Source organism: Echiichthys vipera (genome assembly GCF_963691815.1).
Source record: "Echiichthys vipera genome assembly, chromosome: 2".
Lineage (NCBI taxonomy): Eukaryota > Metazoa > Chordata > Actinopteri > Perciformes > Trachinidae > Echiichthys > Echiichthys vipera.
Genome location: NC_139827.1, coordinates 8480421 through 8504806, shown reverse-complemented (window position 1 = coordinate 8504806; position 24386 = coordinate 8480421). Strand labels below are relative to the sequence as shown.

Sequence of the window (24386 nt, the reverse complement as noted above, 5' to 3'; positions counted from 1 at the left end):
ACCTGTAACTTTTGCCTTTTCTCTGTTTAGCATGAACAGCTTGTACCGTAAAGAAATGTGCCAAAGCCCAGATCCCCCAGCGCCCAGCTTTGCCCCGAGCTTTGCTGCTGTTGCTGCAGGAGTCGATCGGAACATGGGTAAAGACATTCATAGTCAATGCATACTTTGTGACAAAAGCAAAGTCTAAAAAAAAAAAAAGTCCACGTCTTCAACAAAGAGGATTTGTGCATTGTGCCTGATTTCTAATGGAAATGTATCGTGTGATCCCTCAGACCTGACAGGTCAGTATTTGCCTGAAGAGACGTGGTCAGCTCCATCCATCCCCCTCACCAATGAGTTCAGATACAACACCACCGAAGCTCTTCCCTACATACCTCAGCCAGCAACCACCGCGTCATACAATGGGTAAGTGTTTAAACTGAGGATTTTTAAATTTCTACGAACAATTAAATTTATATAGACAACGATAGTGACTGGCTGAAGAAGAAATTTAGACATTAAATAATCTGAAGGGTCACATAGTTGGTGGAGACTGAAACAGCCAATAAGAGAGTGAATATTGGACTTATATTTGTGCGATGGATAGAAACAGGAAAGCTAATGTGTCTGCTGGATGTGAAAGGGGAAAGTTCTTTGCTAGCATTAGCCACAGCAACGTTATCTAAGACTCTAATTTTCAGCTTTTCGTGTTGAAGCTTTTAAGAAGCTCAAGTTTATCATCATTCATTTACTATATATTTCTGCTACTGCCTTTACTGTGCATACCTGATCTACAGTGTATACACCATATTCACAATACACCTCAGAGGTGTTTATTCTCTGTATAACTTCTCACCATTGGCATTATTTGTACTTAAACATGCACCATTTATGCATTGCCCACTGTAACTGTTGCACATGTTCATTGTGTTTATAACTTACTGTAGCTCTACCCTTTACTGAACCGCATTTTACACCTAGACTTTATTTGGTTGTCTCAGGACTTGCCTTCTCTGCATAGTCTAACAATACAGTTGAATCCAATGTAATCGTAGGAAGACAATTGGTTTGTGTTCAAAAAGTGTTACAAAATTAAAATAGAGAAATCAAAATAACTTTCTAAAGTTAGTTTCTTAAACACAAATGACTGCTGATGTGGAAAATGTGTGTTTTCATCTGAAAGCTCTTCATCCCTCTTTCTAAACATCCTCCCTAACTGCTAAGAACATCTTTTGCATGGTAACTGATACTGGTTTACAGTTTGAATAATTACCTTCCCTTTCAGGAGATCAGTGTTGCAGTTTTATCCGTTACTGTTAAAACCGTTTGATCAAAACGATGCCTTTTTTCCCTGCAGGTTTACTTGGACTAGTGCCAACAGCCATTGCAACAGTCCCTACACTTACTCTGAGGAAAGCAACTACATAGGTACAAACTCTTCACATGCCAGTTGTATATTCCTATCACACTGTGGGCTGTATTTAAATTTAATGATGTATAAGTAAAACTGTATCAAGCATAGACTTTCTTAAAGTTCTGTTGTGTGTGTGTGTTGTGATCATCTCATAGGTAATGGAACTTTTCCGAGTGGTTTTCCCAGTCAGGAGGCCCAGAATGCACACGGCAATCAGACCAGCTGGACTGAGGAACAGCCTCAGGAATCGCCCTCAACCTGGGACACAGCAGCCTGTATGGGCAGCAAGGTGAGGAGTCACAACACTCAACTCCAATGGTTTAAACGGCACCAAGTGATCTGGCGGCTCTCATGCTGCGGCTGATTATTATTCAAAGTCAGGAGGAGAAAATTGTGACAAAAAGAGAGCTGAGGAAGGCAAAGCTCTGGATCTACCGGTCAATCTTCGTTCTTACCCTCACCTATGGTCATGAAAGCCGGGTCATGACCGAAAGAACGAGGTCGCGGGTACAAGCGGCTGAAATGGGTTTTCTCAGGAGGGTGGCTGGAGTCTCCCTTAGAGAGAGGGTGAGAAGTTCAGCATCCGTGAGGAACTCGGAGTAGAGCTGCTGCTCCTTAGCGTTGAAAGGAGCCAGTTGAGGTGGTTCAGGATCATCTAGTAAGGATGAACCCTGGGCGCCTCCCTAGGGAGGTGTTCCAGGCACGTCCAGCTGGGAGGAGGCCTCGGGGAAGACCCAGGACCAGGTGGAGAGATTATATCTCAACACTGGCCTGGGAACGCCTCAGGATCCCCCAGTTAGAGCTGGTTAATGTGGCCCGGGAAAGGGAAGTTTGGGGTCCCCTGCTAAAGCTGCTGCCCCTGCGACCCGATGATGAGGAGAAAATTTTAACTATTTAGTAATTTATTTATTATTTTATTATCGATTAATCTGCAAATTATATACTTGGTTAATTTTTTTGTCTATATAATGTCAGGAAATGGTGAAGTTTATAACTTCCCAGAATCCATGAGCACATCTTCAGATGCCTTGTTTTTGTAGTTTTGTGTGTCTGAAGATATTTAATTTATAATAATCACAAGTGTTTGTAGTTTAGAGACCACTCACTCAACCTGCACGGATACAAACTTTTCTCTTTTTCACATGTTCAGTTTACTTAATCCTCACATGTGAGAAGCTGAAACCAGCAAACAGTATGTTTAGCATTTAAATAAATATATATAATATAATAAAAAATAATTACAGAACATCTTTCCATCGACGTATCAGTTAATTATTGCGGCTCTAGTATGTTGTGGTAAAACTACCTCTTGTGGTCTTACAGGCTGCTTGTGCTGTGATTACACTGTAACCACAGGACCACTTGCATTGACAAAGTAGCACTTTGGTTAATGTCTTACATAAGCTACAGAAAAGAGGCTTTGTGAAACGCCACACAGCGGGCGCCGGAGTGTGTAACATGAACCATTCCAATGAGAGAGCGGTTCCTGCCTGAATCCCGTGATTAGCACCAAGATGGTCAAGATCCTTCTGTAGCTGCTATCTCGCCTGTGTTTGATGAGCAACTGTGATGCAACACCCAGATTTGGTGTTAAACTGGATGTTTGTATGTCTGTGTTTGCAGTGTACACACACACACACACACACACACACACACACACACACACACACACACACACACACACACACACACTAAAGACACCAGGGGCTTATCTGTTATGACTCATATATAGGAAGTTATCATCTCTTGTAACTTTATCGTTTCGCTCTCCGTGTCAGAGCAGAATTGAGGAACAAGAGGTTCTGATTTAATAGACTCAGTCTATGCTGATGTTTTTTTTTATAAACTTCTCTTTTTATGTGCTGCTTCTCCTTTTTTTGCACATCTGTCGATGCAAAATGCAAAAAGACACCGCAGCACGAACATATCAAGTAAACTGCAAATCTACCTTCTGATTATTTTGAAGCTGCATTTGAACTGATAGTTTTTATGGTTATTTATTTTCTATTTTCAAAATGTACTAATATAGCCTTGACTGTTGCTTTCACAAGGAAGTTACTGGCAACTGTAAAATAAACCAACTCAGAACAAATCTGTTTATTTTTAACCAAAATGAACAGAATGTGAATACCATGAGGTTATTTGTCATATAAAGCAGTAAAACTGTGTAATGAAATTTCAAAACACACGTCAAACTCATGAGAAATCACATATAATTAAGGGAGTAGTTTTATCCGAAGCTACATAAAATAACTACACTAGAGAAAATGTTTTTAAATTGTAATTGACAAGCAACATGTTGCATCTACTTACAGTGTCTTGACTGTAAGTAGAGTCTCCAGGGCTGTTTTCTATTTGTAAAGATTTTTGCTTTGCTGAGAGTATGACATTTTAGAAATGGACAGGAAAGTTGAAGCTCTCCATCTGGAATCAAACAGGCGGTGTACATTGCTGTTACATGGCATGTGTCGTTACCATTAGTCAGTATGAATCTGCTGAGGATGGAGAGAAACAATAGTGGAGAAGTGGTTTTATTTGAGCTAACCAGGAGAGATGAGATTAAAAAGCAGAGAAACGACAGCCAGGTCGTCACTGCAGGGAACAGACAGCCAAGTGGCGGGTGGTGGCAGAGCACATTGACAGGTAAGGTTAGAAAATATCATGGCAGTATAATTCTGTGATTCGACTTTGGACAGCACACAAAGCAGCTACAATAAGAAAACAAAAAGTGTCTCATCATCTGATATCACCTCTTTCCCTCCGTCCTCCACAGCCATACTTCTCGGGTACCCGCAGCCTCTCCCCCATGTCCAGCCTGTTTGGATCCATCTGGACGCCCCAGAGTGAGCCCTACCAGAGCCACTTCCAACCTGAGCGATCAGCCCCGATGTCCCCCGTGTCCCCCATGTCCCCCATCACCCCTCCGCTTACTCCCTTCACCCGGGAGCCAGAGGTGACGTGTGCGCCGATCCAGTACTCCAGCTTCAACCCCTTCGGCCCACACATGAACCTGGACATATGGAACTCTTCCTCCAACCGCAGCTCCAACTCACAACTCTCCAACGACTCTGGCTACTGTGGAGACGTTTAAGATAAAAACACACAAAAAACACAAAGCGGCAGACCTTAACAATAATTGCAAACATATAAATAAAAAAAACATTGATATGTAAAAGAAAGGAAATAAAAATGAATGTTATTTTATCATTAATGGGGAAAATGTGAATATTCCTTCTCTTTTATGTTCCCATTTTCAAAATGTTAAATGTTGTGAAAGGTTAAGCATTTGTTGTATATTTTTCTAGATGTTTTGCAGTTTTGATCATAGAAAATAAAAAAAAAAGGTTTTGTACTTTAACAACAAATCAGTCATTCTTTAATTATGTAATGATGTATTTATCTTCTGTCCCGGCTGCCCTCTGACTATTTCACTCACTCGTCAGAGCACAAGTCCATTCATGAGTCATGTTTTTTGTTCCATCCTCTGCTTTATTTTCCACAGCACACAGGCTTAATGCCCGTGCCCGTCCAGTGGATACAACGTGACGCAGTGCCGTATAGGCTGCCCGGCATGCTAGAATACCTTCTGCTCACTGTTTCCCCACTGCATGCAGCTGGTGCCCTTTTTATGCCTCTGCGCTGGCAACAGGCGTGGCCAGAGCCATTTTGTTTTCAGGTTGTCCATACGTACGTCCCATTCTCGTAAACATGATTTATCAGGGACGCCTCAGGGGAATTTCTTCAAATTTGCACAAACGATAACATAGACTCGAGTGTGAACTGATTAGATTTTGTTGGTCAAAGGTCACTGTTACTTCACAAAACCCATTTTTTTGGGACTTAACTCAATTATTCCTATGCTAATTATGACAAACTGTCACGCAAATGATGATATTTTATATACCAAAGGTCAATTTCACAGTGACGTCCTAATGTTCTGCAAAAACACTTTTCTGGCCGTTATTAAACGCTGTAACTTGGGAACATAAAGAGAGATTATGGCCATAAAGTATTAAACATTTGGTCAGATGCTGAACACTAATTTTTGGTGTAACCTTGAAACTGTGGTTGTTTAGGTATTCTGTGCTGCCGGGCTGAAGGTGTGTGTGTGTTTGTGTGAAGCATCCACTTGTAGCTTTGTAGCTTCTTTACAGCAACATGCTTTATGAAGCATTGCATTCACAGTCACTGGTGGAGGCGTACAACCGGGAGGCAATAATTATAGTTATTTACGTCACTCTACTTCCTGATGACGTTGAAAGTAAAAGGGGGAAATAGTTTGAAAGTTAGAGAAGTAAAAACATTATCTTGCCTCGACCGGCGAAGAAGGAGAAGGGATGACAGTGAGACACCGACACGCATCAAGGTACGTTCACTTTATTTTCAGTCTGTTATGTTTTATGAAGTGTGGATTGTACTGCTGCATTTCTAGACTTTTTTTCTATCTAATATCTAATTCAAAAAGCTATTATTGTATTTAAATGATGCATTGAAAAACTGACATTTTGTAAATGAGGAAAAAAACCTTTAACCCAAAGTGCACATTTAAATCTATTTAGTTTGTTGTTGTGTTTATTTCTCAATGTATTAATTGATTATATACCAGGTAAAATCCCCAATTCTGATTGGCTGGCAAGTGTGGGTTATTTTCTAATAACCGAACACCTGTGATGCCACTTTAGATTAATGTGAGGCTTAGCTGAAGAGCTTGGGGTGTGTGTTATTTGAGCAACAAGATAAATACCTTCTCCGTAAGAACGAAACAAAGTGAATGTTAAACTTTACCTACAGTGGACACTGAAAAGGACTTAATACCTTCAGTGACACACTGACTTGTTATGGTAGGAAAAGCACAGGTGTAAATAATCAAATTATTGATGGCGGATTTCCTTTTATTGTCCTGGTGTTCATTCTGTCTTGCTGTCACACTGGGACACTTTAATATAACAGAGCCATGGTTAATATCTTTAATGTGTCAGGTCACCTGTGTGTTTCCTGCCATAATGAGTTTCCTGTCATGACAAAGATCTTTATTTTAGTAAAACTGAATGTTGACTGCATCTGTATCTCACAGAAAAAGAAAAGTATTTCCTCTGGTATGATTACCCAAAATGCCTTTAAGGGAGGAATGCATATTTGTTCACTTTTATTTATATTTGTTTATCAGTTTATCATTATATCAGTTTGTAAAGATGACCGTACGTATGTCAGCTTAATGGCCACAGCTAACATTCTTTGTTTCTTTTTTTATTCTAGGTTTGCTTTGTACAGCCCTGCGAAAGAAAAGGCCTGATGGTTGTTTTTCCTCTCTTTTCTGTTTTTATAGGCACTCAAGATGACAATCCTGGTGTTTCTCACGTCTGTCCTCCTGCTAATGTATCAAAACTTCTCACTCTCAGAACCCCAGTGTCACAGCTGTGAACACACATCCTGTAACTGCTCAAGACAAAACCTGACGACGGTCCCTGCAGCTCCGTCGAAGCTCATCACTGAACTCGATCTCTCGTTCAACAAACTGCGGACAATAAGGAAAAAAGACTTTGTTGAATTCGCCAGTTTACAGTCTTTGATCATGAATAACAACAGAATCCAAAAGATCCAGGAGCAAGCGTTTGTCCATCTGATTCATTTGGAGAAATTGGACTTGTCCTTAAACAGACTGGATTCGTTGTCTGCTGGGTGGTTCGTAAACCTTTGTTCTCTTCAGCACCTGAATCTTCTGGGGAACAAGTATAAAACGTTGGGTCCAGGCAATCTTTTCCTGCCACTGAAGAGATTAAAGACCTTGCACTTTGGAGGATCTTTGCTTGAGTCTGTCGGAAAAGCTGACTTTTCTGGCCTCAGTGGTCTTGAAGAGGTCGTTTTTGATGGAAAGAATCTCCAATTCTACGCAGAAGGAAGTTTAAGAAAAACTGGGCGGCTCAGATCTGTAACACTCGGTTTGAATGGTCCATTTCAGAGAAATCAAGCGCTGGTACGAGCTATACTGTCTGATGTTGTACACCCTAACACAACCCTGACATTCACTGACACACGCTTTTTCACAGAGTATCAAATGTTCCCATTTAAAGTGGTCAACAATGGCGGAGCGACAAGTGTACTTTTTAGAAATGTTACCATGACTACTTCAGCTTGTATGGCATATCTGAATTTGCTGTCAGGCTCAGATGTAACTCGAGTGGCACTTGAAGATACTAAGTTTGTCTTAAATGCTTTAGAGAACATTACCTCTATCCCGCACATGGGCCGTTTGGAGACTGTTGTTTTTAAAAACGTTGATGTCCCTCAATATTACAACTTCCCAGCACTGTTTTTCCTGAAACCACTGCTGAATGTGGTGCGAAAGGTCTCCGTGCTCAACAGCAAAGTGTTCCTCATTCCTTGCGAGTCCTCTGCCGATCTCTCAAATCTGGAGTATATGGACATCAGTTACAACTTGTTTACGGATCTGGCCCTCAGCGAAATGATGTGCAATGGCAAAGGTGGTCTTTTGAGCCTGCAAACCATAAATATCAGCAGGAATCACCTGATGTCCATCAACAGCCAGCTCTTCACAAAACTACATAAGCTTAAAAACATTGACATGAGTGGAAATGAGTTTGATGTTATGCCTGAGACTTGCTACTGGCCACCGAGTCTCCAGTTCTTAAACCTTTCATCAACGCATTTAAAAAAAGTGACCACTTGTTTGCCGATGAGTTTACACACCCTCGATCTATCAGACAATTACTTGACTGTGTTCAACATCAAGCTACCTTTTCTCAAAGAGTTGTACCTCTGTGGAAACAAAATCAATAGTCTGCCAGATGGGGTTTTATACCCTCGTCTCTCGTTTCTTTCCATTCAAAACAACGACTTGCAGACGTTGAGCAGCAACAATCTAAATCCCTATGATAATCTGAAGAGTCTGGAGGCTGGTGGTAACACGTATGTCTGCTCATGTGACTTTGTAGCGTTCATGACACGTGACCGGACAAATCAACAAGTCACATTTGGAGATGGGTTGAAGTCGTACATCTGTGACTCTCCTGACGAAGAGAGAGGAAAGAGTGTGGCAAACGCGAGGTTGTCAGTGTTTGAATGCCACACAGCTCTAGCTTTCTCTTTGCTCTGCTTAGGCATCCTAGTGGTGTTTCTACTGGTCGCAGCTTTGTGTCACAAATTTAGCGTTGTATGGTATATGAGGATGACCTGGGCTTGGCTGAGAGCTAAGAGGAAGCCAAAGTTAACAAAGGAAGAGCCCGAGTATGACGCCTTTGTGTCCTACAGTGAAATGGACTCTGGCTGGGTAGAGTCACATCTGATCCCGGAGCTCGAGCAGGCCGAGCCTCCTCTCCGACTCTGCCTCCACAAGAGAGACTTTGTTCCCGGCGGTTGGATCATGGACAACATCATGGACGCCATCGAGAAGAGTCACAGAACTCTGTTCATCCTTTCTCAGCATTTCGTCAGCAGTGAATGGTGCAAGTATGAGCTGAATTACACCCATTTCAGATTGTTTGACCAAAACGACGACACAATTGTGCTGATTCTGTTGGAGCCTATTGACAAAGAGGCAATCCCAAAAAAGTTCTGCAAGCTTCGAAAAGTCATGAACTCCAGGACGTACCTGGAGTGGCCTGAAGAGGAAGCCCAGATCCCCAGGTTCTGGCAGAGCTTGAGAACAGCTGTTAAAAGATCTGAGACTGATAAAAGAAACTGTTCACAGTTTGACAATGTGGACTTTTAAGTTAGCGTTTCTGCTAAATCGGAAACTTTTGAGAGGCTTTCTCTTTAAGATGTCACTTTCAGTTGTATATATGTAGCATTAGCATAAGAATGGATTGTCTCAATAAAAAAACTGTGGCCAACTCTGGTCTTTGGTCTTGTGTCTCATTCATTCTTTGAACTGATTATCCTGTGCTTGAGGGTTTGAACGGCAGCATTGTCAGGACCCCTCAGCGCTCTGGGTACCATTTTTCCAAATGCTGGGTATGCAACAAAACTACTCGGATAGGTTGAGGAAAAGTTTGTGGTTTGGGATCAAATAAGTTGCACAAGTTAGATCAGTCAGGGACATGAGCCACAGTCTCTTTGGTGAAAATCCTCAGTTTGTCTGACCTATCCAACCACCCCAACACCTCCCTATGCAGACTTACTTGCACTTTATGACCGGGGTTGAGCAGTTAAAAGCCTAATGTGTGTCTTACAGACGCCATAGTGTGTGCTTTGTGCATCAGTATCAGAGGCTGACGGCCACTCACCAAGCTGCTGCCTCCTGAATATTTCATGTCTGTGCTAATTTCTTGTGCCAGTTTTGGGAGGAAACACAAATGCACCCCAAGTCACAGAGGTGCGTTTGTTGTGTGGATAAAGTGCAGGACATGTCAGTATTCTATCACACAGCTTATTTGTTTTGGTTTTAACATTACAAGATGTAGCCTGGCCTTCTGATTTACTGGGATGCTTTACAGCTGCACACGTTTATTATGCTGTTACTGGAGCCAGTGTGTGTATTTTGAATTCAAAATTACAAAGCAAAAACACATTTAAAAAAAAAAAGGAACACATGTAGAGTTTGTGGCTTGATGACATTAAGAAAAGAGTCAACATGAATGTAAATAGTTTAATAGAACCAATTACAGTTTCACATTATTCCTGTAGAGTAAAATTAATTTTGTGTGCGTGTGTGTGTGTGTGTGTGCGTGCGTGCACGTGCACATGCTTGTGTTCATGTGCTTGTGTGCCTAAAAGCGTGTGTAATTCATTGTCAGGCTCTTGAGAGCTGACATATTGCCGCTATTGATCTTTAGTCCTAAAATCAACACAGAAGCCTGGATACTGATGACAGGCAGGCCAGGGGAGTCAGGGTGTCCTGATAACACACACACACAAACACACATTAATGCTCTACATGCACATATAAACAGGAGCACATGCACATATTTACAGAGTTACAGATGTCTGCAAAGGTCGGTAAAATCTGGTGAAGTGCGGGACTTAATCAGCGAGACTCAAAATCATCAAATCATTGCTTTCACGATTGACACTTTATATACATGCACACTGTAAGTTTACTTTATTCTGTTATCTACAGCAAAGTAAACCAGCGTGATTTTATCTCCCAAAAACAACACGGCATCGACAAATGTTGTGCTACTCAACATTATTCGAATCCACTGCGCTTTAATTGTAATAAAGGTCTCAATTATTTCAAAGATCTCAAATATTTCTGGCTTTATGTTGAGGAAATGCAAATAAATATGTGCCTTGTTGTAAATATATCAGACTAATTTTCAGTGCAACTTTCAAGAGATTTTTTTTTTGGGGGGGGGGGGGGGGGGCAGAGGTCCCAAACTGACCCTCCCATCGTGTTAATTTGAGTTTGTAAGAAAGAAATATGAAATGATAGTCAGAAAACAGAAGTCAGGCAGTCATATATTGATCCATTTTTGCAAAGTTCACGGTCTATATTATGTTACAATATTTATTGGATTTTACATTTGCCTGTAATTTACAGTACACCGACATATTTGTGCATGTTCAGCTGACCTGCGAGTAAAAGACTCTACAGGCAACATTAGAAATGAATTAAAAATGTGAACACTGTCTCAGCCATTTAATACCATTAATATAGTTCTTGACGGAAAAGTTGCATATATAAATTATTTAAAATGTAAAGCTAGTTTTAGGGCAAAACTAATTAATGTTTTGGAGAAATCATTTTACGAGCTCTAAAAAGTGTGATACTCTTTATTTTTCTAATTCTCCGCAAAGGAAGAGAACAAAACCAACAATCCTTCTTCATGAATATTGTCTGTGTAAGCCTGATGAAAATATATTTCTCTGCTCCACAGAGCAAAGTTGTCACACATCAATGACACACTTACACTGAGTGACATGTTAAATCCTTTATTATGATAAACTCACACCGTAGTTTATTTTTGAGTCCATTCCGCACACTGCTGCCGTAAATACTCACAGGAGAACCAAATGTGTATCCATCCACTGCTGAAAGTAGTCCCTAACAAACACACGTGTAAAACCCTGTTTTAGTTACATTTTCAGAAAAAAAATACAGTTCCCCGTTGCTTAAAGGAAATTAGTCTCTTTTTTTAAAAAAATTATATTTTTGTCCCCTTGTTTTAATATTTTTCAGTCTGAACTAATTCGCTTCTGAACTGAGAACAAAACAGTATTTAAAGACCCACTTAAACGTTTTTTGGTTTCTGTATTTTTATGGAAATTTTTTGACGATATCAAAACAAGCTCTTAACTTGACCCTTTTCTGTTGCTCAAAGGCTTTAAAGTTAAATAATGCTTGCAACTGTCATTAGGAGCAGTTTGTTACTGGAGGGCGGTCTCTGCGGCTCGACCACCTGATTTGAAAGCTTTGCTGTCCGTCTGTCAGTGTTTCAAAAGCTTTTATTCAGTTAGTCAATAGCCACGGGCCAAACTGATGGCGTGTCTGAGCATACAGTCCTCTTCTTAAAGACGTGGATTGGTGGTTTGAGAGGTAGACGTGGTTGACTCTTGTGAGTTTGAGGTTGTTTCCTTGCGTTACTGTGCGTCATGTTCTGAGGAGCGTCGTGTCCGACCAGGTTGATCTGCACCAGTCTGCCGGCTCAGAGTGTTCCCCTTTAGAAGTCAAAACAGCATATGATTTGATTTCATGCTCTTTTATCCTTTAACTAGCCTGATAACAGGGACGGAAAAAAGCAATGATGTGTGTTTGTGTGTATAACTACTCTCCATCATCCCCTAGCAGAGGATCCATTAGCCTTGGACCCCCTCCCCGGTTGCCCAGTGATAAAGTAAACAAACTGTGTTTGGCCAATCCGGCATGCAAATATTTGTTCTGGAAGCTGCCTCATCCGACGGGCGACACACACACACGTCTGCAGTCGTGTGCTGAGGTATATATACAGTGACGACCCTGACCGTCCAGTATTACATATACACACACACGTACAGAACGGTGCATCCATCAGTGAACCAGGAGAGACTTTTCCTCGGACTTCAACACAGATTCACCTGAACCTGGAGGCTAAGGTATTAAAAATGCTACTTTTTCTACCAATTTAAAAATGTTATCCTGTCAACAAACTTGCTTTCCTACCTGATTCCTACCATGACTCTTCTGTGATTGTCTCCTCAGTGTTTATAAGCCAACATGGCCACTGGCGTCATCAGAAACTTCCTCGTCCAGGCCCCGACCCCAGCCTACTTCCCCCTGATTTTCCAGCACTCTCCATGCAAGGACAATTATGATGTGGAGATGCTCGAGGAAAAGCCAGAGGTGAGGGAAGATGAGGAAGAAAGAGAGGTAGAGGAGGAAGAGGATGACGACGATGAATCTGAAGCTCAGGAGGAAGAGGAGGAATGTTTGGAGGAGGGGTTCTTAAACGCCAACCACTTCACTTTGGATGTGACCAAGCAGCTGCTGCGGTTCGCAGATCTCATCAGCCGTGACGTCCAGCGGTATTTTGGTCGCTGCTCGGGTGATCAAGAAGCTTGTGACATCTACAGCGACTCCGTCTCCATCACAACGAGCGGGCGCCTGCGCTACTATGACGACCTTTTGAAGATCGCAAGAGCTGGAAGTCCAGATGGGCAAGAGAACGGCTTGGTGACTTGTGGTGATGATCGAGTAGTCAGGGTTGCTAAGGGCAACAGCAGTTTGGGGCCCCTGGCTGAACTGTTCAACCACAGGGGCCCGAGTCAGGGCGGCAGCCAGCCAATGATCAAGCGGCACCTCCCGCTCAGTTTCTGGACTGAGCCGGTCCCCTCCTGCTCTCTGGTCAGTTTCAGCAACACACCTGACGAGACGCACACAAACAGTGACACAGCTTCACAGGACAGCACACACACAGACATGAACACACACATGCACTACAACCCGCTCTCGCATCACAACACACACGCCCTCGACAGCACGCAGCCGGACTTCAGTGACTTGCTGGCAAACTGGGATCCAAACCCAGAGCTCACACACACACTGACGGAGAACACACACATGCAGAATTAAACACAACAACAACAAAAAACTTTATTCATTCTTTTCAACTCTGATAGATACGAGTGCAAAGTTAAATAAAAAGGAAAAAAACATGAATCAATATGTGTTGTGCACAGTTTCTGATGTTTGTTTTAAAATGACAAAAACACGTTTTATGTCTTACCTTTAGTGGTATCTGTTATTGAGATCTCTGCCTTAGGCTGTAATCTAGTTTGTGGTATAAAATAGGAAAATTAGATTTTAATATATTCAACAGCTACTTGCTTTTTTAGAGTCAGTGTCCCAGTAACTGTGATAATCCACAGATCTCACAGTGACCTTTTTTTTCTACTCTTAATTTCAGACTAATACTCAAAAAATGCATTTTAGTCTGAAACCTCTGTTTATTTTTGTTTCACCTATTTCCAACAGATGTTGTAAACAGCAACAAAATGCCTCTGGATGCAATTAGATAGACCTAAACCTTATCACAGCAACAAAATGTAACGTAGCACTAAACATCTGCCTGGTGTAGCCGGCCAGTCACAGCACAGGAGGGCGGGACTTGCTGCAAATTGGGTGGGAAAGAAATAAGGCAGATATTATTTCCCCTTGTGTGTCAGTAGCCAACTGCGCTATTTGCACCCAGTTCTGTTTTATCCCTGCTGGCCGCAAGAGCCTCTGTCATTGGGTTTCATCGAACCGTAGTTACATTTGTAACTATCGTTTTCTTGCCTGAACCAAACTGTGAATATAAGGAGTTGACTTAATGTAAGATAAGTTTCATGCAGAATTCAAACCCAGGTCTTGTAGATTAAAGGTCAGTGCTTAATTCACTCACCCCTAGTTGCTTGCTATTATCTTGCACTTTGGCGCTCTTTATACTACCATAAGGCCGGTGGGTTAGGGGTTGGGTGTAATTAGCCAAATCGCTGCTGCGAGGCTTTTCTCACCGGGTCCAAATCGACACACGCAGACTACAGCGTGCGGAGATACGTTGGTGTTTTATGAGTTGGTATATTAAACTTGAAATCCTGTCAGAAGTATGTCAAACATCTTTCATCTCAAGAAAATCTTTAATTGATTTTCTTCTTTTAGCAACAATACACCATCCGGTTGGTTCTGTGCTGGTGCAACAGCCGCTTCGACAGAACGTTCTACATCGGCTGCAGCCATCTTGATTGTTTTGCCTCAACGCCACTCCTCTGTGCAGACATCGTCTCAAACTCACCCCATATTAGATAAATGGTTGTGATTGGCCCGGAGGGGGACCAGACGCATCTGTCAGAGCAGATAAAACATGATCTGCAGATTCATCTGGTGCCCAGGCAAGGACATTGTTTCTAGAAAGATAACTCTGCAATTAGGTCCTCTTCTATCCTCTTTTCTCAGATGAGTGAAAAACCACCAGTGATCAACGCAGTGTGAACATTTCATCCTGTTTGTAATGCAAAATCTAATTTTCCAAACTCAGTTTTCATGTTGCGTACTACTCCTATTCCTTCTAGTATTTAGAAGAAGAAGAAGAATTCCTTTATTAAATTAAATTGTTTCATTCTATATCATTATATTGTTCATGTTACACACACACAGGCCAGAAATACACACACATGCACAAACAGGTCCTGTTAGGGCGGCAGTAGCTCAGTCCATAGGTGACTTGGCTGAGAACCGGAGGGTCGACGATTCGAGTCCCTGTGTGGAGCATGTATGGAGCGTAAACTGGTGGCTGGAGAGGTGCTAGTTCATCTCCTGGGCACTGCCGAGGTGCTGTTGAGCAAGGCACTGAACCCCCAACTACTCGGGGCGCTGGTTATTGGCAGCCCCCTCGCTCTAACATCTCTCCATTAATTGTGTGTGTGTGTAACATGAATAATAATAACATAGTGAAAAAATCGAATTTCCCCGTTGCGGGACTAATAAAGGAATTATTCTTATTCTATATACGTTATATACCTTAATGGAGAGATGTCAGAGCGAGGGGGCTGCCAAATGGATCGGTGCCCCGAGCAGTTGGGGTTTTTACCCTCTGACCAACAGAGGGTCAGGATAAACGTATCAAGTCGATACGTTTTTCTTTAAGTTGGCTTAACATGTGACAGTTTTAAGGGATCAATTATAGACAGAACTGACTTAATAAGATGGAGATTATTTTGGCAGAGCACGAATCTCATGACACTTTTTTTAAAGTTACTGGCAGTACTCCTCTCTAAGTAGTCGTCAGGTCTGTCTTTCCTGTTAAACAGTCGGGAGAGGTGAATGTGTTATTTACTTTAAGTAAACAGAAATAGGGAGACGTGGGAAGAAGAGAGAGCTCCACATAATTACTGTGCTCGTGCTGTTTTTAAGTAAATGAGGGTCTGATAAGGCCCAGAGAGAGGAGCGTAAAAAAATTAAAGGAGTATCCACGCGCATGCTACCATCTGAAGGGGGAGTGGGGTCTGAAAGTTAAAGTCACAATGAAGAAAACAATCCAGAAATGGATGAAGAGGAAGGAGATAAAGACAAAGAGTTATTAAAGTCTTAACAGACAATCAGCCAGTTTGCTCAATTCTGAATCTACAGGGCAGTGTTTGATTGGTTAAGACTGGGAAGAGTCACCTGCAGGCGAACCGTCTGATTGGATGAGAGGGAAGGCCAGTAAAATTTCGACACACACTCTCAATCTAAGACACATAAAGGTACAAACTTTCAGTGACACATGTACTGTGGGTGTCCATTATCTGAGCAGAGGTACCGGAGCAGAAAACGCTGACATGAGGACGCACGCGCTTTTGACCATAACTCTGCTGGGCCTGCTGCTGGGGGCCTCCTGCATCCAGGCCAACGACGTAGACGCCAAACAGGCAGAGACGCAAGAAGAGGCATCGAAGGAGACGACTGATGAGACGGCAGGAGAGGAGGATGGGGTGGAGAAAACCAAAGAGGCGCCAAAGAAAGAGAAAACAACAGAGATAGAGGAGGAGAAGGATGTGATGGTTCTCCACATCAACAACTTCGCCAGAGCTCTCAGCGAGAATCAGTATCTTCTGGTCGAATTCTGTAAGTAGTTATGAATTACATCTCATGCAGTCTACACACAGTCTACATTGTGTCCCAATAGGTACAAAGACAATATAAATGTTATTTTTGTATTGCCTTTTTAGCACCAGCACCACAAACAACATATGTTGAGCCTCAGTTGACCAGTTTTCTGTTAGGTGGACACCTGTCCTCAAGAAAAAGCACACACACAGAAGAATAAAATGAACATTGAGGTTCATTTTTTTAAATTTTTGATTAATCTAAAGAAGGACCTTGAAGTGGACCTTGAGTTTGGAGTATTTATCAAGGTATGCGTGTGTTTTTGTCTGTTCTAGCCCTCATGAGCACTGAGGCGTTATCATACAAACGTACATACACGTGGCCCCTCCTGTCCAGATGCTCTCTGGGTTCAACTCTCCCACAGTTGAGCTCAGCGCTGCAAGTGTAGAGGTCACAACAAGGAAAAGAGCAAAAGGGGATGAAGGCCGAACCAAACTGCCACCCATGCTATCAGCAGCTTATTTCCATGTGTATTTTTGCATGTGATAGCAACAGAAAACTGGACAGAACAGAGGCCTGTGGAGCAGCTGCATGTCTGCTGCTTCGGTTATTGATTTCCAGCATTTCTCCCCTGCTGTTATAAAGAGATTAACTGTGTTTGTGTGTGTGTTTGTGTGTGTGTGTAGATGCTCCCTGGTGTGGCCACTGTAAACAGCTAGAGCCTGTTTATGCCGAGGCTGCTGGGAAGCTGAAGGCGGAGGAAGCAACGATGCGTTTGGCCAAAGTGGACGCCACACAGGAGCAGGAGCTGGCCGAAGAGTTTAACATCCAAGGCTTCCCCACTCTGAAACTGTTTGTGAACGGAGAGCGCAAGCCCGTCGACTTCACTGGTAAACACACACAAATGTAACTGTAGACCACACTGTGAATACAAAAACACACACCCACACAAACAATTGTAACAGTACACTTCACTGGTAAAGCCCCTGTCCAGCTTCTCAGATTCACAACCATGTGTGCCTACGTCATCACTAACTGTACCCTAAAGGTGTGTGTGTGTGTGTGTGTGTGTGTGTGTGTGTGTGTGTGTGTGTGTGTGTGTGTGTGTGTGTGTGTGTGTGTGTGTGTGTGTGTGTGTGTGTGTGTGTGTGTGTGTGTGTGTGTGTGTGTGTGTGTGTGTGTGTGTGTGTGTGTGTGTGTGTGTGTGTGTGTGTGTGTGTTTACCTTACCTGTTCACTGCTGAACCTGTCTACCGACTTTCAAATGCCTCAGGCCATTTGATTGGATCAATAGTTTTAGTGACTTTAATGTTTAACTGTGCAAATTAACTCAATTCTATTTCATATCCTTTAACTTTTAATTTATCTTTGAACGTCTATTTTTGGAGGGAACACGCTTCTTTGTTTTTGTTTCAAGAATTAGATGAAAACATTGAGACCACTTCAGTCTAAGCTAAGCCTACCGGCTGCTGGCTGTATTTATATTTATCATACAAACATGTTCTTTAATTATGAAACTAGAGCCAGGAGATGGCTAGCTTAGCATAGCTTAGCTTAGCATAGCTTAGCTAAGCGTGAAGACTGGAAACAAGAGGAAATAGCTAGCTTTGTTGTGTTTTGGGAAACAGATTTATTCTCTTTCTTGTAGCGAGTTAGACTCTGATGTTTGTGGTCTAACTGTGGAGCAGTGGGCGATTAGCTTAGCATAATGACTGGAAACAACTAGGATGTGTACATACATTTGATTTAGCTCATGCTTTTGTCCAAAGCCACTTCGAATAAGTGCATTCAACAATTAGGGTACAAACCAGAAGAGCAAGTTATTAAGTAAGTGTGGTAGCTTCAAATAAGCCGATCTATAGAGTGCTGCATTTTTCTCATTTTAAATAAATCATCTCCTTAGCCAAGGTGCAGTCGAAATAGATGCGTTTTTAGCTCGCGGGTGCAAGATTTGTAGATTTTCTGCTGTCTGAATGACAATGGGGAGCTCGTTCCACTATTTGGGAGCCAGGACGTCAAACAGCCGTGAATTAGTCGAGCCTCAGTGAGGGAGCTGCAGGCTGATTTGCCAACGTACAGCCAAGAATGTAAGGTCTAATCATGTCCTGGATGGAAGCTGGGCTTGATCCGTTAGTAGCACGATAAGCAAGTGCTAGTGTCTTGAAGAGGATGTGAGCAGCTACAGGAAGCCAGTGAAGGGAGCAGAGGAGCGGTGTAGTGTGAGAAAGAACTTGGGTAAAAAAAAAGATCGAAAACTAGTAAACTAGTACTGATTATAGTATTAGTTTGCCATTTGTGTGTGTGTGTGTGTGTGTGTGCGTGTGTGTGTGTGTGTGTGTGTGTCCTTTTTGCTTGAATCATCACCTTTGCATGTATTTCTAACCTGGTAAATTTGAGCCACACTGTCACTTTTGTTTCTTGTTTTTTCTCGTACATCTTTGTGTGTTAAAGCAAGACTCAGTCTGGTGTTTGTGTGTATTTTTTTATTGCAGGTAAGAGGTCAGCAGAAGGAATAATCCAGTGGTTGAAGCGTCGTGCAGGCCCCGGTGCTCCGGTGCTCGACTCTGCAGACTCTGCGGCTCAGTTCATCGATTCCCATAACATCGCTGTTGTAGGATTCTTTAATGTACGTTTATCTTTTTGACATATCCTTACAAATAAATCACATAATCACATATTTATATTCATATTCATACTCACATCTATATATTATATTTGAATTTATGTCTGTATTAGAATCTGGAAAGTGAGGCGGTCAAGGTATTCAAGGAGTTTGCTTTGGATATGACCGACTCAGAGTTTGCTGTGACAGCGAGTCCGGAGGTTTTCCAGAAGTATGAAGTAAAAGACGACTCAGTGGTGCTCTTCAAAAAGGTATGAACGTGTTATTATGATACCAACTGAAAAGACACGAGTCAAGTGTTACATAGAAAGCAAGAACCAAGATGGAAGAAGCTGTAACGATTCCATCTAGTATATTTTAAATGTTCCTTTTTGAGGACTAAATGTCCTCACAAGGATAGAAAGGTGAGGATATTTATCTGATTCTGACTTCTTTAAAAGGCGTTTTTAACTTAAGGATTTAGATTTAGTGTAATATCAAGGCTTAAATCAGGTTTAGGATTACATCTAGCTCCGTAGTGGAAGGTAAAGGGAAATATTAGGCCTGCAACTAATGTGATGATTATTTTTAATATGGATCAATTATATTTCTATGCTGGTCAGTTTCCTTGTGTTATTTGGCAAAGTGTTTTATATGAATGTTGATTAGGAGCGAATCTATTTAAATGTCCAGGGCCCGAAGGTTTTCTAGTTTTATCTGACTATCAGTCCAAACACAAAGATATTAAGGTTTTCAATATTTAAACACAGAGAAAAGACAAAAACACAGAAACTGTCATTTTTATTTGATAGAAGAATTTCATGAATTATGTAAATTAAATTGGTTAATGTTCTGTGGAGTGATTAATCCATTTATCTTCTTATTGTTTTAAAATAGATTAGGTTAGAGTAAGAGCTACAGAAGTTGAGTAAAAACAAATGTGCTGTGTGTTTGCTAGTTCGATGAAGGCAGAGCAGACTTTTCGTTGCCAGAAGAGGGGACGCTGGACAAAACAAATCTGACCACCTTCATCAAGGACAACAGCCTGGAGCTCATCATCCCATTCAGCCAGGAGGTAACACACACACACACACACACACACACACACACACACACACACACACACACACACACACACACACACACACACACACACACAAACACACACACACATTTAAATTATATTTTACAGTATGTGTTTGTGTTGTCAGACTTCAGAGAAGATCTTCACCTCCAGCATCCAACTGCACAGCCTGCTGTTCATCAACTCCTCTGTGGAGAGTCAGGCAGCCCTGGTGGACGCATCCAGGACCATTGCCAAAGAGTTCAAGGGCAAGGTAACAGACTGGTGTGTGTGTGTGTGTGTGTGTGTGTGTGTGTGTGTGTGTGTGTGTGTGTGTGTGTGTGTGTGTGTGTGTGTGTGTGTGTGTGTGTGTGTGTGTGTGTGTGTGTGTGTGTGTGTGTGTGTGTGTGTGTGTGTGTGTGTGTGTGTGTGTGTGTGTGTGTGTGTGTGTGTGTGTGTGTGTGTTTGGTGTCTGAGTGTGTGCTTGCATGCGTATGTTGGAAAGTCTATGAGAAAAATTAAATGACGGAAAGACATCAAACTTAATTTAACCTTTAATCTTTTCTATTGTTTTTTGTCTCTTGTGTGTGTGTGTGTGTCTGTGTCTTTGTCTGTGTGCGTGCATGCGTGTGTGTGTTATTCAGATGTTGTTTGTTGTGATTGACGTGACAGCAGCCATATCTCATGTACTGAACTATTTTGGCGTGTCCGCGGAAGACGCCCCCACCACACGCATCATCAACATGGAGACGGGAAATAAGTTCACCATCACTGCCCAGGAACTCAGCGTAGATTCACTGAGGCAGTTGTGCCAGGAAGTTGTGAGCGGCAATGCCAAGGTAACACACACACACACACACACACACATACACACATATATTCAGTCACAGAGCAGCATTAATCCCCGATAACTAATAATCTCGTCTTGTGGTGCAGCCCTACTTTAAATCCGAGGAGATCCCAGAGGACTGGAATAAAGGACCGGTCAAAGTCCTGGTCGGGAAGAATTTTGAGTCTGTTGCTCTGGACCCGACCAAAAATGTCTTTGTGGAGTTCTGTAAGTCACTTTGTCTGCCTGCCACTTCAACCTCAAACTTTGAACTCATCTTTTATCATCAAACTCAATCAGAATGTGCATTTTCCAACTATTTCCACCATGAAATCATTCACTCTTGACTCACATGATGAGTTGAATTAAGGTGAAAGAGTTTAGGCTCTGTCAAGAATAAGTTCACACAGTGCTGTTTAAGCGTATCACCCCCAGGGAAAGCTCTCTGTATTTCACAGTAAACCAGAGCTGTTGTATTTAGTGTCTGTGGTAACCTGAAGCTAAAGAGGGCAGAAAGGAGGGGGAGACTATAGTGACGGAGCAGCAGCTGGGAGGATGGAGGAAGCTATTCCAAAAAATCCCAAGAAGCATCCAAGAAAAAAGAGTTTGGGGAGGATTTAACAGATAAAATAAATAAACTTAGCGTTCAGAGGAAGGATTCACTCTATAAAAAACAGAAGAAAGCGTTCCTTGGGCCCGTGAGTTCACCTGCAGGCATGTGTCACATGTCGACAGTATTTGTCTTATTGCTCTCACTGCCAGAGGGGGGAGACAGAAGTTCTGCACTGCAGGTTTAGGAAACACTGGCTAAAAACTATTTTATTAACTACACTATGATCTACATTATAAACTACACTATAAATCTAATATAAAATATCTGCATAATCTGGAAATTTGTATGTTTTGCCATGTAGACTTCAGGAAATCCACTCGTATAAAACGTGTCTCCAGATGTGTACTCCAGCTTGTAACGGCTGTGTGTGTGTGTGTGTGTGTGTGTGTGTGTGTGTGTGTGTGTGTGTGTGTGTGTGTGTGTGTGTGTGTGTGTGTGTGTGTGTGTGTGTGTGTGTGTGTGTGTGTGTGTGTGTGTGTGTGTGTGTGTGTGTGTGTGTGTGTGTGTGTGTGTGTGTGTGTGTGTGTGTGTGTGTGTGTGTAGATGCTCCATGGTGTGGTCACTGTAAGGAACTGACCCCCATCTGGGAGAAGCTGGGCGAAAAGTACGCCGACAAAGATGACATCATCATAGCCAAGATGGACGCCACGGTCAACGAAGTGGAGTCTCTCACCATCGGAGGATTCCCAACACTCAAATACTTCCCAGCTGGTGACAAAGAGGTACACACACACACACACACACACACACACACACACACGCACACACACACACACACACACACTTACACAAGCTCAGCATACAGACACAACATACAGCAGAGCTTTTCTTTTGTCCTCCAACATTTCTTCCGTCTCTTCCAGGTGGTCGACTACAATGGAAAAAGAGATCTGGAGACCTTGTCTAAGTTCCTGGATGCTGGAGGAGTGTTGCCAGAAAAAGGAAGTGAGGAGGATGAAGATGATGATGATGATGATGATGATGATGACGATGATGACGACGACGCTGCTCATGAGGTTTCTATGTTTACTGCCACTTTATTTATTTCTCCCATTATTGTAAATCTACTCCACTCACCATCTTCTTGTTTTACTGTTTCAGGAGTCACCGAACAACACAACGTCTAAAGATGAGCTGTGATGTCAGTTTGGTTTTCGACCAATCAGGATCAACCTAGCGTCTTCCAATTTTTCTTAATAAAATAAATTTGGGTTACAAACAAAAACATGTTCTCATGACTACTTTGAATGGGATTTTTTTTTTAAATGAAACAATAGAGATTTTATAGAATAGATAAAATGAAATCTAATAAAATAGTATCTGTTATTATAGTAACTTTAATGATCACTCACTCACTCATCTTCAACCTCTTATCCGGGGTCAGGTCGTGGGGGCAGCAGCTTTAGCAGGGGACCCCAAACTTCCCTTTCCCGGGCCACATTAACCAGCTCTAACTGGGGGATCCTGAGGCGTTCCCAGGCCAGTGTGGAGATATAACCTCTCCACCTGGTCCTGGGTCTTCCCCGAGGCCTCCTCCCAGCTGGACGTGCCTGGAACACCTCCCTAGGGAGGCGCCCAGGGGGCATCCTTACTAGACGATCCTGAACCACCTCACCTGGCTTCTTTCAACGCTAAGGAGCAGCAGCTCTAGTCCGAGTTCCTCACGGATGCTGAACTTCTCCCCCTCTCTCTAAGGGAGACTCCAGCCGCCCTCCTGAGAAAACCCATTTTGGCCCATGACATCGTTCTTTTGGTCATGATAAGCGTGTCGTTAGACCTGGGCATTCTGAGCTATAGCCTCGGATCTCTTGGAAATAGACCTCTCTGCCATCATCAAAAAAAAAAAAATTAAAATAGCCCTGTATAGTAGACTATTGGGTGGTAGCATTACCAGCAGCCACAGATGCAACATTGTACCAGTGAAAACTGCAAAATTCTGACGCGTCCACACACAAGTGATAACTTCAGAATCAAACTTAAAGCAGACTGAGTGACGGTGTTTGGGTTTAACGAGTGACCCTGTTAACCAGAGACTTTCAGCTGAGTGCCTCTGCGGTTGTAGATGATGAAAACAGGATCATGTTTTTAAAAGAGATACTCATAGTCTTTATACAAAGGAGATCTGTTTTACTACACCAGGGTGACGTGGCTGGTGGCACACCGGGTTAATCTCTTAACTTTCATTTATTCTACGCACACGTGTTTACAAAGGCAGGTTTCAAAGACAAATAGATTTGTTTAGAAAATTTATTAGACATAGATATTATTAGGAAGAATAACTCGCTCTCCTCCTGATCAATGTAACAACAAGCAACATATAAATACCACTGACATATTTACTCAAACAAAGCTATAAAGACTGATCTGGTAGGTGAGGTTATGTTTAAAAGTGTCATGAAAAGTAAACAGAGGCATTCACAAGGACAGCTACACATCTGCCGTCACTACGGCAACCGCGGACGCTTTCAGCTGAAAGTGTCCAATTGACGGGATAAACCCTGGCGGAGGCCAACCCCCAGCGTGAACGAATCCAATATACTGCAGATGATCTGGACGGAGCTCTCGCTTTGGGTGTACAGAGATTGGATGGCCCACAGAAGTGACCCCCTCCCCCCATACTCCCGTAGCACCCCCCACAGTACCCCCCGGGGGCTCCATAGCTTATAACAAACATAAAAGTGTGTTTAAACCATTTATTTACAGATGTTGTTGCCTTTTACAACCTTCACCAGACAAAAAGGAGAATGAACTACTCCTCACTGGACCGGCCTGTATGAATATGAATGAATTAAAAAGTCTTTAACATAACAAGTCTTAAGGAATATGATGATGAACTCCCATACAACCTTATTTTTTAACCAAAATGCTGTAAATACTTTGTGATTA

The 24386-nt window shown here is 42.3% G+C and overlaps 4 protein-coding genes across 7 annotated transcripts in view; all 4 read left to right on the top strand.

Moving 5' to 3' along the window:
* The window catches only part of tmem131l (transmembrane 131 like), a 36476-nt gene extending 31736 nt beyond the window's left edge, over window positions 1-4740 (top strand). For all 4 annotated transcript variants that reach the window (XM_083937933.1, XM_083937931.1, XM_083937932.1 and 1 more), the window contains exons 30-34: window positions 31-137; window positions 273-405; window positions 1337-1407; window positions 1549-1682; window positions 4167-4740. In XM_083937933.1, coding sequence (XP_083794059.1) covers window positions 31-137; window positions 273-405; window positions 1337-1407; window positions 1549-1682; window positions 4167-4484 — 763 coding nt within the window. In that variant the 3' untranslated portion in view covers window positions 4485-4740. The remainder of the gene's footprint in view (window positions 1-30; window positions 138-272; window positions 406-1336; window positions 1408-1548; window positions 1683-4166) is intronic.
* Window positions 4741-6728: 1988 nt separating this feature from the next.
* LOC310963822 (toll-like receptor 2) lies at window positions 6729-9122 on the top strand (the record flags this gene model as incomplete). The annotated part of the gene is made up of 1 exon (XM_083936752.1): window positions 6729-9122. One exon carries the CDS (start codon window positions 6729-6731, stop codon window positions 9120-9122), a length of 2394 nt encoding a protein of 797 aa, XP_083792878.1.
* Window positions 9123-12333: 3211 nt separating this feature from the next.
* Window positions 12334-13400, top strand: percc1 (proline and glutamate rich with coiled coil 1; the record flags this gene model as incomplete). Its single annotated transcript, XM_083936739.1, has 2 exons — window positions 12334-12424; window positions 12531-13400. The coding sequence occupies exon 2, from the start codon at window positions 12546-12548 to the stop codon at window positions 13398-13400; it is 855 nt and encodes a 284-aa protein (XP_083792865.1). The 5' UTR covers window positions 12334-12424; window positions 12531-12545.
* A 2702-nt stretch (window positions 13401-16102) lies between these two features.
* pdia2 (protein disulfide isomerase family A, member 2) lies at window positions 16103-22728 on the top strand. The gene is made up of 11 exons (XM_083927373.1): window positions 16103-16412; window positions 17081-17284; window positions 18886-19019; window positions 19130-19267; window positions 19954-20070; window positions 20207-20332; window positions 20703-20897; window positions 20995-21115; window positions 22044-22222; window positions 22364-22516; window positions 22602-22728. The coding sequence occupies exons 1-11, from the start codon at window positions 16127-16129 to the stop codon at window positions 22638-22640; spliced, it is 1692 nt and encodes a 563-aa protein (XP_083783499.1). The 5' UTR covers window positions 16103-16126; the 3' UTR covers window positions 22641-22728.
* Window positions 22729-24386: the final 1658 nt, after the last annotated feature.